The sequence below is a fragment of the Cyprinus carpio genome, chromosome B7 (assembly GCF_018340385.1).
Source record: "Cyprinus carpio isolate SPL01 chromosome B7, ASM1834038v1, whole genome shotgun sequence".
NCBI lineage: Eukaryota > Metazoa > Chordata > Actinopteri > Cypriniformes > Cyprinidae > Cyprinus > Cyprinus carpio.
In genome coordinates, this window is record NC_056603.1 from 38,387,143 (window position 1) to 38,401,579 (window position 14,437).

Sequence of the window (14,437 nt, forward strand, 5' to 3'; positions counted from 1 at the left end):
AAATAAATTCTGTTCTCTTTCATTCTGTTTTAGTTGTATTCTACTTCATTGTATTCTGTCTCATTAAAGTACATAAGTAGAATTGCAATTTTTAATGTTGACTTTTAAGCAAAGATTCTTTAAGCTATCATATTTTTTAAGGTGACACAGGTCGTAAAAGAGATAATAAGCTCTGATTAGAAGGCATTTCTAGAGGAAAATAATTTTGAGAAGGCATGTTAGACCTGATACGCTCGATTTTATGGATAAAATGTTTTAAAAACTGTTCACACAAATCAGTGGAGAATTGTAATGAGGCACTAGGAGCATGATTTAAATTGTATTAAAAAGTATCTTCGGGCTATATGCATTTTGTGCAATTAAATCTGACATGTATTTCCTCTGAGCTTCCTTAACAGTACTCTGACACCATTTAAGACATTCTCTGAAAATTTTGTATGATAGCTGAAGTTTATCTTTCTTCCAAATGCGCTTAGCACGCCTACACTCTTGTTTAATGGCACAAATGGGCCCCTGAAGCCATTTTAGATAAATACACGTCATTGAAAGACTTGGCAGTAGATGAATTAAAACATATAGAATAACGAGGAGAGCCATAGGATTTAGGCAGAGTACAAGGCAATACAGAGTCAAAAAGAACTGGACAGTGATCAGAAATAACAGCATCACATAATTCAATATTATTCACAGGAAAACCACGTGAAAACACTAGATCCAAAGTGTGACCCTTTTGATGTGTAGGTCCAGCGACAGATCGTACAAAATTAAGACAGTCCATAAGACATGAAAACTCTTTGATCAGAGCTTTGGAGTGACAACAAACATGAATATTAAAGTCACCAATAATTAAAAGACTATCAGAGCGTAACACTAGAGAAGCCAAAAAGTCTGAAAAATCTTGGATGAAGTCCTTATTAAATTTCGAAGGTCAAGGAAATTGGAAGATCAACCTTGAACAACTGCACCTCAAAGCTTTAAAAAGCTTTAAAAAATTCCTTCAGGCAAGCGTTTTCACTTAAAACTGAAAATTGTTGCAATTCTACCTCCTTGGCCAGCAGTTCTAGGAGAATTAAAAAAAATTAATAGTCGGGAGGAGAGAGTTACATTAGGGCTGTAGAATAACCAGGACTGAGCCATGTCTCTGTCATTAACAAAAAATCCAAATCATGAGTATTGCAAAAGTCATTTAAGATGAATGATTTGTTGGACACAGATCTAACATTTATTAGCCCAAATTTAACAGGACGATCCACACTCCAAGAAAGATCTGACATGAGTCTAGTTTGTGAGTGTATTGGTGAATATTCCAGAGATACGAGAGTTAACTCCAGCATCTAGCATGGCATGAGGGAAGTGGACAAGAGACCAGACAACTGGTATTTGATCATCAGCAGAAGTATGAGGAGGACTCAAGGCACAAAATCTGCAGTGTGAGCCGCGATGAACATAGCGTCGACAAACGCAATCCCCAACATGCGACAGAGATTATAGATTTCTTCTGGTAAAGGCGACGATGACTTCAGTTCAGCTGAGTAGCAAAGAACCATTGTAGATAAAAACTTGTGAGGAACCAAAAAAATGAGTAAAGCAGACATGCCGTGCACATTGGAAAAACAGAAAATACAGACCAGCACAAAGAAAACGCTAAACCATAAACAACGCATCTTTTCTAACCCTATTACATGACCATGTTAGAATATGTGTTAGCCTGAACACCCTATTGGGTAGGAAAAGAGCAGACCGGATAAGAATGCTCCAGACCTTTAAAAACCTAAAATGGAGTAAAAAGGTAACAGACCAGAGAGAAAGTGGAGACTTACCCACGGGAAAGAAAGAGAAAGGAAAAAGAGAGCAGTTTTTAAATATTTACATTACGACCCCTTTTCACGACCAAGTTTAGCTTGTAGAGTTGTCACTGTAGTACAACACCACTGTCTCTCCTCTGACTACCATCTGCAACTTTCTGTCATGTTTAAAGTGTGACCAAAAACTACTGATGTATAATCTTTAAAGTGACTCCCAACAGTGTGGAATACAAAAGTATGTCAAAATACCAATCTTGGCAAGTATCCTCAAAAATAGTCGGTTATGTCTTAAATGAACATAAACATTTCAGAAAGAAATCAAATGTGTATCATTTTAGACCTATGATTTGTGTTTAAAGTGACCTTGCCTAATTTACAAGCTGCTGTCGGTGTCTTTAATATTATTCCAATAAATAAATATGTAAGTAAATAAAAAGAGAAAATTACTTACTGCTCTTGAATGAATAACTGAATATGATTAATCTATATTTCATTTATACAGTGAGGAATATCCAATGTTATTTTACATTTTATTATTTAATTTCTGTACTTGAACACCTACAAATATAAAAACCCAAAGCATCTTAATCTGTATCTTTGTTCTATTTATTTATTTGTGCTATTGCTTGTAACTAAATGTATTTCTTTATTACATTGCTATGTAATAACAATGTAATAAAGTGTCCATAACTAAATTTAATTGATTTAATTTTTTTACTACCTTTAATTCACATTTGAATTCAACCTCATTTCATGGTAATTTTATATATATACAATTATAAATTTGTATTGATTGGGCCCTATTTTAACGATCTAAGCGCATGGTCTAAAGCGCATGGCGCAATTGCGCTTAGGGCATGTCTGAATCCACTTATGCTAGTTTGAGGATGGGAAAAATGGTTCCAGCACATGGTCTAAAAGGGTTGTCCCTATTCTCTTAATGAGTAATGGGTGTGTTTTGGGCGTAACGTGCCATAAACCAATCAGAGTCTCATCTCCCATTCCCTTTAAAAGCCAGTTGCACTCATGCCATGGCGGATTCGCTATGTACATGGCGGAATTTGCCAGCGTAAAAACTTACCGCTTCTCTAGTGAAGGAACGGATCTGCTCATGCGTGTACATAATTCTGCTACATGCAAAGACTATCCATTATGACATGTAGGCATTTTTTTTATTTATTTACACAATAATATCCTTTACATTTTAATCCTTTAATTTTTCATTTTTAAAAATGTTTGTGTAATAAGCAAAGTGTATGTGCATTGTGCACCCGCATATAGGGACATATTACTAACGCGCTCTTTAAATAACAGAAAATATATAAAAATACAAATATTGCACCAGACTTTAGACCAGGTTTTAGTTGGTCACTGGCGCAGTTTATTTCAGTTGCCTTAAAATAGCAATAGGCCAGCAATGTGCCTGAACACACCTCGTTTTCAGACCACCATGCCCATGGGCACACAAATGGGCGCAAATGCATATGCTATTTAAACAAGGTGGCGCAAGACATGAAAATTATAACTGTGTCGGGCTGAAACTAGCAAAAAAGACTTGCGTCATGCCTGGCACCGCATTGCGCCAGGTGTATGATAGGGCCCAGAGTATCTAGCTAACAAAGCTCCACTTACCAGAGGGGGCGCTGTCACAGTCATGAATGTTACACTTCTTTGTGTTCTTTGGTCGAGGTTCGTGATCACAATCAACATGCTCATTTTCATCCTCGAGCTCTGCCTTAGTGTTGACACATTTAACCAGTCGGCGCTGAACACCTCCTCCACAGGACACCGAACACTGCAAACATAGAATAGACTGTTGAACACCCAGTACAACTCTGATCAATGACCTATTGCAAAGCTTTGACAACCAAGGACTGGTTGTCAACACAAGAGTGACTAGAAAGCATAAAGAGCCATCTGCTCTGCTCTATATAGCTCTCATGAATGTCACACAATGATCGACCTGCACAGTGCAAACAACCTAAACCTGGATATTTTAGACAATATTAAAATGCTGTCCGGGACGTGTCCCAAATGAACGGCGTATATGTCCACCCTATGAAAATCCATTTACATAACCAATTCATGTTTTTGAATCTGTATGAGAAAATAGCTGTATTTAAGTTTTTACATGCTTATTTTTTTCCTGTTTATTAGATTTTAATTCGATCAAAATTTCATTTAGATTGAGATTAGTCAGATTGATTGGGGTATTTATTTAGACATCAGTCTGATTATAAATTCATTATTTGGGTACATGTAAACATAGCAATGTTAGCCCAGATATCCAAATTGAAAAACAGTTTTACATGACCAGTGTCCACCCAAGGTTTGAAGGACTTTTATATCTCATCATATCCCATGATCATGGTCACGATCGCTGCATTTCATGCCTGGGCTTTGCAATGGAAACCCCCTCTATCTCCCGAGTGCTCGGGGTTGAATGATTGGTTCCTGGGGGTGCTGCACGCTGATCTTCTGCATCCACCTCCAGTTCCATTCTTCCCAGAGGTGCATGAAGAGGTTACTAGGTCTTGGAGGGCTAAGGGGTATGTGGAGATCCCCCAGTCCAGCGTGCTATTGCGATGCAGCTTTGCACGCAGAGTGCTGCCGCCTGGCAGGGTAATCAGTGCCTCTTGTCCAGAGCTTGTAAGTTCTCGTCCACTCTAATGGCCAAGGCTTACAGAACTGCTGCAACAAACACTGCTTCCTGGACTCCCCGATCTCCCAGGCTGGCCTCTTCGGTAACATGGTGGAGAGCTTCGCCCAGCAGTTCTCCTCAGCACAGAAGCAGACGGAGGCGATTAAGCACATCCTTGCTGCTATCAACACCCTGCTGCCGGCTGCAGCTCCTCTGCCTGCTCGTTGCCAAGGTCGCCCTTCCGCTGCCTCCACCTCTGCTCCAGCTCATCCCCAGCAGCAGCCCTCACACCGGCCACAGCATGGATCTGGCAGCAGGAAAGCGGCGCAGTCTGTCTCTGCCCTTGGCAGGACCGTAAAGCACCAGAGCAAGGGGTGTCCCTGAGACGGGTGACCCGGAGACTCTGGATCCTGCTCTTCAGGAGATGGTGACTGCACCAATCCTTCCCCGGGAGGAGGGCCGGTTGGAGAATATTTTGTTCCCTTTTTGTTTTGTTCCACTCCCCAGCTAGTGGTACTCAAACATTCAACAAAAGAGTAGTCTCTTATTTCTCTCCTTTCGCCAGAAAGCAGCAGGGCCCGGCTCGAGGACATGGTGCCTCCTCACACGCCCCCTGCCCAACTTTGGAGCTAGGTAAGTGTCGCACCGCGCACTCAGACCCCACTCTGGGATGCTTTTTTCCTTCCAGGTCGGGTCCCTGCACTCCACCTTCCTGCCCCACTGCGGGTATGTTGGTGGTTCCCCTAGTCCCGCTTGCTCGGTTTCAGGGGGCCTGGTTAGTGCTCCCCAGACCATTTCACTAGATCATGAGAACCATCAGACTTGGCTATGTGATTCGGTTCGCCCAGCGTCCTCCCAGGTTCATGGGCATTTGGTTCACCTCTTTGCTGAACAAGGATGCTCCCATCTTTCGAGCAGGAAATCGCTGTCCAACTGGCGAAGACGCGATAGAGCCAGTCCCTCCATCCATTATGAAGACAGGGTTTTACAGCCCTTACTTCATTGTATCCAAGAAAGGCAGTGGGTTATGGCCAATCCTGGACCTGTGTGTTCTGAGCCCTACACAGGCTCCCCTTCAGGATTCTGACGCAGAAATGCACTTTTCAATGCATTCGTCCACATGTTTGGTTTGGAGCGATCGACCTGAGGGATGCGTACTTTCATGTCTCGATCCTCCCTCGACACAGGCCGTTTCTCTGCTTTATGTTCGAGGGGAGAGCATGTCAGTACAAGGTCCTCTCTTTGGGCTGTCCCTGTCGCCTTGCACCTTCACCAAAGTCATGGAGGTAGCCCCCGTTCCATTCAGGGAAAGAGGCATTTGCATTCTCAACTACCTCAATGACTGGCTCATACTTGTCCAGTCTGGAGCGCAGTGGTGTGAACACAGGGACGTGGTACACAGCCACGTCAGCTGGATGGGCCTACAGGTCAACTGGGAAAGAGCAAATTCTCCCCGGTGCAGAGGATGTCTTTTCTCGCTATGGAGTCGGATTCGGTCAATCTAACAGCACATCTCTCAGTAGAGCGTGCCCAGTTAACCCTCTGAAGTCGTTTAACGCGTATACGCGTTATGAGGCATTTTCTCCTGATGACCCCGAAAAGAACTTAAATTACACTTTCAGTTTTGATCGTACAGATAAGAGCAATACATCAATCGAATCTGTAAAGGGTCTACTTTTTTTGTATACAGACATAATAACAACAAAACTTTGTGCACTTATAAAATAAAGATAACAAACAAGGTGTGCTGTCTGCAGCCTTTGTCTGCGCTGATTCTCATTTACAAACGCGTCATTAAAATGAACTGTAACTCAGTGAATACTCAACGAAGAGACATTAGAGATATATCTATAGAAAGCCTGACATGTCTACTTTTATACTAAACAAGTGCTGCCGGAAACAAATATTCTGTGATAAAGTAATCCATATGAAAACAACGCAATGTCCGTTTTTTACGTCTCCCTTCATTATCTTCTAATGCGACCACGCCCCCGTGCTGAATGCGCTATTCAGATTCTAATGTTTCACTGAAGCGTGCAGCTTGAATACGCCCACACAACAGAAGACAACGCAGCGAGATTGTTCTTCAAGTTTTTTTTTATTTTACTGTGTGCTTCGCGATGAGAGGAATAAGACACAGTTCACCCCAAAAAGATGTGATGTGGTTGAGGATTTGAGATTTGGATTTCCTCAGAAAAAAAGAATGAAGCACTTTATTCAGCAGAGATCATAAACATGAGTAAGTCTCTTTTTATTTATTTATATACTTGTACTAGTTTTCACATAACGTGTAAACATTTTACTAGTTAGACTTTTTCCAAAGACTTTTTTTCCCAAACTATAATTCCTGACTAAATGTATAATCAAGTGAAATATTATGAAGTTTCAATAACAATATACACTACTATACCATTCAAAAGCTTGATGTAAATATTTTAAATGTACCAATAAATGTAACTGTAACAAATGTAACAAACAATGCTGTTCTTTCAATTTATCCCCCCTAAAAAAACTGAAAAAAAAAATATTCTCAGCTCTTTTCAACATTAATAATAATAATAATGATAATAATAACAATAAATGTTTTTTTTGTATAAAATAAGATTGTTAAAAGGATTTCTGAAGGATTGTGTGACTGGAGTAATGATGCAAAAAATTCAGTTTGAAAGTCAGCTTTGATTGTTCCTAATAAACTGTTTAACTGCACTCACAAGTGAATATTAAATTATGTTGTGGGATAATTAAATATATTCTAAATAAACTACAAACATAAAATTATATACATTATATTCAAGTGATTTAACATTTTTAGTTTTTCACTAACCACGCATAACATTTTTTTTTCAAAAACACAATCATGTACGTACATGCTGCTCACATATTATTATAGCCCAGTTCGTGCTGATTACAGTGAGATTAGACTTTAGCCATTTAGATATTTATAAGAAACTGAAAAAAGCACAAATGTCAGGGCATGAAAAAACTTCTCCAGGCCCCAAAAATACCCTTAGACTCCAGAGGGTTAACAGATGCCTCTGCCATAGGCTGGGGGACCATGTGCAACAGGCATGCGGCATCGGGCACCTGGACAGGGCCTCGACTGCAGTGGAATATCAATGTAATATGTCTTTATTTGCTAGCAGTATGGCTTGCTCTGCGACGCTTCAAATCGCTGCTACATGACAAGCACATACTGGTCTGAACAGACAATACTGCAACCGTTGCATACATCAACCACCATGGTGTTCTACGCTCCCATCGCATGTCGCAACTCACCTGCCATCTCCTCCTTTGGAGTCAGAAGCATCTGAGATCACTTCACGCCGTTCACATCCCAGGCGAGCTCAATCTAGCAGCCGACGAGTTCTCATATCGGCCCGCTTTTTCGGGAGAATGGCAGCTCCACCCCAAGACAATCCAGCTGATTTGGAGATGCTTTGGGGACACTCAGGTAAACCTGTTTGCCTCTCCAGACACATCACACTGCCAGCTGTTCTGTTTCCTCCAGTGAGCTTTCTCACACAGACACTGTGCAAGGTCAAGGAGGACGAGGAGCAAGTCATCTTAGTAGTGCCATACTGGCCCAATCAGATGGGAGGCTGAATCCTCCGCGCCCCCACCTGGTAACCTCTTGGGATCTCTCCTTGGTCCTGATGGCCTTGAAGGAGGACCCCTTCGAACACCTGCAGTCAGAAGAGCTTAAGTTTCTGTCACTAAAGACAGTGCTCCTCACTGTACTGGCTTCGGTCAAAAGGGTGGGGGACCTGCAGGCATGTTCTGTCGATGATACGTGCCTTGATTTCGGACCAAAGTTCCCACTATGCCTTTCAAGGATCAGGTGGTGAACTTGCAAGCACTGACCCGGGAGGAGGCAGACCCAGCCATTGCTTTGCTCTGTCGTGTCTGTGCTTTGCGCATTTACGTGGAAGTCAGGCAGAGCTTCAGGACCTCAGACCTGTTCTTGTCTGCTTTGGAGGACAGCTGTCTCCAAACAAAGACTTACCCACTGGATAGTGGAGGCTATAGTCTTAGCATACCAGGCCCAACGTTTACCATGCCCCCTCGGAGTGAGAGCACACTCTACGAGAGGCATGGCATCTCTTGGGCATTGGAGCGGGGCGCCTCGATAGCAGACATCTGTAGAGCTGCCAGCTGGGTGACACCTAACACGTTTTCAAGATTCTATATTCTCTGTGTAGAGCCTGTGGCAAAGCTCGCAAGCCATTGACTTGTTTTGTTAACACTCTAAGGTGATTGGGCTCTCTGGGGAGATCCCAATTCATCAGTCACTGTTGACGTAATGTCTCCATTCCCCCCTTCAGTGAATGAGGGTAACATACGTAACCGAGACATTTTGTATCTAGTGCAGAGACACATTGTTAAGCTGACTGACTTAAAAAATCAAACCAAACTAGTTTTATGTCACTCACCTGACCCCACGATCCAGTAATCCACTGGTGGCATGGATGGACATTGCAAGTCTGGATGTTGCCGGGCTGTAGGTCATCATCACATTTTCCAGTTTCAGGGCAGGTGACCAGCCTCTGCTGCTCCCCACCTCCACACAGCTCTGAACACTGTGGGCATATATGATGTTAGAATCAGATACATAGAGATGAAGAGAGTAGTGCGAAGATCAACAAACAGGCACAAAGAGCTAATAGAGAAAAGTGAAGCTTCTGAATGCTAAATCTCTTTACCTGCCCCCAAGAAGATGTGTACCATTCTAAACAGTTGTGGATGTTACAAGGAATTCGGACAGGAGGTCTTGGGGAGGTGGCTTGGCAATGAAATGGCCGCAGCAACCTCTGATCTCGTGTGTCATAACACTGAATCTCTCTGACCTTCACTCCTACACCACAATTCTTTGAGCACTGCCAAAAGAGATATCAGGAGTGGCAACTCCCATTGTGTTTTCATTCATTGGAAATTAATTGTATTCATAATGTTTGGCTGCATGCATGCAGACTTACTTTACTCCACTCTTCAATTTTCCATGCAGAGCAGGGACGAAGGTAGCAGCGGCGTGCTGGCACTGGCCTTGTAGCTAAGTCACAGTCTGATTCCTCACCAGTGCTGCAGGACACTGACCTCCAGATGGCACCAAGCCCGCAACTTGTTGAGCACTATAAAATCATTTGTAGTATAAAGTACTGTTCACATTGAAAAATGCATGCAAACCCTGCTTAAAGGGTTAGTTTACTCAATAATTTTGTCACTAAGTACCCACCCTCATGTAGTTCTAAACCCGTAAGACTTCCGTTCATCTTCGGAACACAAATTAAGATATTTTTGATGAATTCTGAGAGCTCTCTGACCCTCCCAAAAACAGCAATGTAATTACCGTACATTGCGTACAAAAAGGATTCTCGTAGCTTCGTAAAATTATGGTTGAACCCCTGATGCCACATGGATTATTTTACTGATCTCCTTGCTATGTTTCTGAACCTTGATTGTGGTAATTACATTGCGGTTTTTGGGAGGACCAGAGAGCTCTCAGAATTCATCAAAAATACCTTAATTTGTGTTCCAAAGATGAAGGTCTTACGGGTTTAGAACGATATGAAGGTGAGTAATTAATGACAGGATTTTCATTTTTGGGTGAACTATCCCTTTAAAGTGATTTATTCAAGTAGGATATGTTCCTGGATAAACATTCTCATTAACTATTCAAATTTTCGATTCGATATTCGATATTCAGGTTATAAAACCTTTTGTATATGTGCACACTCATACACAGTCAGATTTAAGGATGGATAGCAGTGCCATGTGATCCCTCATATTGTCGCTGCCCGATGAAACTCACGTATGTCCAAAACGGTTACTTTTCAGGAAGTGAAAAAAACACTGTATTTCAACAGCAGTTGAATGTAGCGTTGTCATACTTGGTACGGCATCTTTACATGTAACCATATTCTTGCCAGTGTAATAATATAATCCACATTTGACCAAAATTGAGTTTAAATGGACATACGTGCATATTTTACAGTAACGGTGGTCGATACGCGTTCTTCCGATCATTAATTAGAATGGCCAAGTCGCGTTTCATATTGACAGATGAATACGCTCAGTTTATTAAATCGCCTACGTCTTAGTTTATTAAATACGCTTAGTTTATTTAATATTAATTAAAATTTTATTAAATGTCTCTTGCAAACTATAAAGGGACAATGAATCAATACACTGACAGGGTAATGCTAGACAGATACTTTGTTTGCACAGTCCTACCGTAATTTTGTCACTCCTAGACGTACGTCTGGCGTCAGGGGGGAAACGTTTACCTTGATGAAGGAAAGTCATTGTCTCACCAGGCTATGTTTATTTGGCAATGTATTGCCGAAAAGAAAAGTGAAAATGAAGATGCAGTTCCAGTAAACTCGATGAAACTTCACGAGACCGGCGAGATGCTTCCACAGGGCGGGAGATACGCGGCGTGATTGACAGCTTTGACACCAAATGGATATACGTGAAAATCAGATGACATAATTTCAAAACTTTTCATTGGCCATTTAGATATGTGAAGCATACTGTATACGGAAATGAACCTGGACATTCAATCCGTCGAAAAATCTCAAAATCGGCAAAATGGACATACGTGGTTTTCATCGGACAGCGACGATATCCATTTTTGTTGCTAGAATAACATGAAACAAATTTCATTACCTGAAAGTTAAAGTTATGTTTCTGTTGAAATCTAATGCTGTGTTGTCAGCATAATTCAAGGACTTTTATCTTTGTGGCCGACTGCTGTTTCTCAGCCCATGCTGGTTTCGTATCTAGAGAATGTGAAGAATGCATAATTAACTACTCACAGCACTCCAGTTGCCTTTTTTCCAGTGTGCCGGGGAGGCTGATGGGGAAAGAGAAGGCATGACCAGCCCAGTGGCCATTGGAGGGCTAGAAGAATGCACTGAATGCTCACTGCTAGTGCCCTGAGATGGCTGCTCAGTAGAAGTAGACAGAGAGGGATTAAGCCCAGCAGGTCTCAGCATTCGGGCAAAAATAATCTCATTGTTGTCAATCTCTGTCCAGCGAGGTAAGGGGACCAGAGTTCCCCAAGGCTCTATTCTAGGCCCATTAGTTTTGGGTGTTGCAATGGCTCTGGAATACCAACTTTGAGTCTCTGTAGCAATTGTAGTGTCCAGAATATCATTTGGAGTGAAGAGTGGGTGCTCAAAATCACTTTCCATTTCTGTAGGAGGTAGAGCTGTTGTTCCAGCTGCTGAGTTCATGCTACTGTAACGTTTGGCTGGGACAGAAGTTGGAGAAGGAACATACCCTTGAGAAAGACTATCTGAGATTGTAGTGAACTCTCTTACAGTGAATTCACTCTCCTTGGTGTTAAATGATGGTTCTGTCAGAACTTTATATTTTGCAAAGTCAACACTGAAAGCACTGCTGAGAGGCTCCAATGGTTGAGAAGTTGCACTCACTGAGACTGTTGGTGAGGCCGTGCACCATTGTAATGGAGTATTGGGAATTTGAACATGTCTGTTCTCATGAGTTTCAAACTTATACACATAATCTAAAGGTTCATAATTTTGAGTGCCATGGTGTGGTTCACTTTCACCTCCAGGAACATCTTCGCCAAAGTCCTCTTCATTATCATCTTCAGTTATTGCTGTTACAGTTTTATCGTTTTGATTGCCTTTGTAATTGTCATGGTTATTTGAGTTTGAATTTGTATGTGGTTCAGGAGTCAAAAAGATGTTTGTCTCAGTTTCATATGATAATGTCTGCTTGTTCTGAGTGGACACATCTGCAGTTGATGGAGGTTTCTTTGTAATACTTAAGTCACTATCATTTTCCTTCCATTTGCTAAATAACCTGGTAACTGCAGAAGATGGTTCAGTTGTTGTAATGACAGGCAGGAAATAATCCTCAGCAAATAGCTCATCATTATTTTCATCTAGAACGTCTTTCTTTTGAGGTTCATGACCTTCAGTACCCTTGATTGTAATGCTGTCAGAGTGCATCGTGGTACTGTGTTGGTCCGCAGTGGTGGATGGTGATGAGGTAGTTATTGGGACATCTGTCCCTTTCAGAGTAATGTCTCCATGTTTTATTCCTGAGTTATCAAGCATATAATTTTCATCTTTATCAAAGTCATACGACAGATCCTCATGGAATCTTATAAAGTTGTAGTCGTAATAAAAATCATCAACTTGAAGATTTTTCACAATAGAATTGTCAGAGGGCTTTTCAACATCACTATAATGTGAAAAATCGTCTTCTATAATGTCATTGAGGTCAGCATTGCCCCTGGGCTGATTTTTAGTAGTACTAAAGTGGGGTATAACTTTTATCTCATTGAAAACTTCTTTGCTGGATGCTCCACTTCCTGACCAGTCATTGCCAAAGGTGTCCGAATTTATGGGGCAGTCCTGAAGATAGCATGGCATAGTTGAATTAGGCTTTGCTTTCGGATCACAGTCCATACCAGTATTCCAGCTGCAGGTCACATCACGTATCTGGAAACCAGCTGCACAGCTAACTGAACACTGTGGAAGAAGCAGTGCGTAAGAGCTGTCAAGGTCAGAAAACTGTCTCACAATGATTTAAAAATAAAATGAGACTGTTTTGTATAACAATGTGTCATCAAAACAGTTTTATATATAGTTGAGCAATAAAGCAAAATCTGAAGTTTGTTTTATGAGAAAGCACAGAATAAGCATCAAGTATGTGTAGTGTTTGTAGTATTGAGAGAATTAATGTGAAGATGAATATTTTCTCTTTTCAAATAATGCACTGTAGTGGAACAATAGCATGTATGTTGAAAAAAATACTTTGGACAAATTAAAAAATCTGTAATTTGACATATTGAATATGTATTTACACACATATGTATACTGTATGCATATATTTTCATGTATAGAATTTTTTATTATAAGTAAATATATTTAATATATATACAAAACATTTTTCTGAAATATATACATGCATGTGTGTGTATTTATATATACATAATAAATATACACAGAACACATACATATATTATATAAACAAAAACTTTTATTTTGGATATCATTAATCGCTATTAATAGTTTGACAGCACTAATATATATATTGGTATATGTTTTTTTAGTTTAATTGCAACATAAACAAAAGCTAGATAAGCTAACTTAAAACTAAAAACATTGTTACACACACACACACACACACACACACACACACACATATATATATATATATATACTTTAAACTTTGACTAACAATGCTTTTAGTATTATCGTAGCTTATCTAGGTTTTGTGTATTTTCTGCTATATAAAAAAAATACAGAATAATTAAAAACACCTATAATAATTTCTTTAGTTTTCTGCACACCAACACAACAAATCAAAATACTACCATGCCATGATTTTTGATTAGACTGAAATAAAATGCTCTTTACATAAATGAAATTGTATTTTTATTTTATTTTTTCCAGACTATAATAGCAGGTAATATATTGGTGCAATGACATATACAGTATCATGGAACTGAACTATTTGTTTTGTTAGTTCTTCTAAAATGGGAAGGCTCCACAGACAATCTCAGTAAAACCTTTCTTCACATATCATTCTGTGTGCTTTATAAAAATATGAATCGTAATCATATATAGTCTGGTCTCTATTTGACTGCAAGAGATGTTGCTTGTGTCTAATATATGCTCACCTCTGACCAGCTTCCAGTGGTCCAGTCAGCAGGACAGGACACATGTGTGTTACACCGAACAATTGACTCAGGCTTAGGCAAATGTTGACATTCAGCTGGCTGAAGCGCTCGTTGCTCATCCAGCCCAAGGCTCTGAATACACAGCACTGTTCTCTTACTAAGACCAATGTCCCCACAGCTAGATGAGCACTTCTGCCACTCTCCAACCCACCACCTGATGACACAAAAACATCACAGGAATTTTACTGCACTCTTACTGCACTGATGATTGCCTTTAAAAGCAATCTAGTGGACTGCTGCTGATGGGTGTGTAAAATACAGGACTGTCCAGCAGTA

General features: G+C 40.5%; 1 protein-coding gene across 1 annotated transcript in view; it reads right to left on the reverse strand.

The window, feature by feature from the left end:
• LOC109087793 (A disintegrin and metalloproteinase with thrombospondin motifs 7-like) overlaps positions 1–14,437 on the reverse strand; it is an 83,625-nt gene that overhangs the window by 13,591 nt on the left and 55,597 nt on the right. The window contains 6 exon segments of the mRNA XM_042726846.1: positions 3,438–3,600; positions 8,877–9,023; positions 9,147–9,320; positions 9,420–9,572; positions 11,259–12,947; positions 14,102–14,315. Coding sequence (XP_042582780.1) covers positions 3,438–3,600; positions 8,877–9,023; positions 9,147–9,320; positions 9,420–9,572; positions 11,259–12,947; positions 14,102–14,315 — 2,540 coding nt within the window.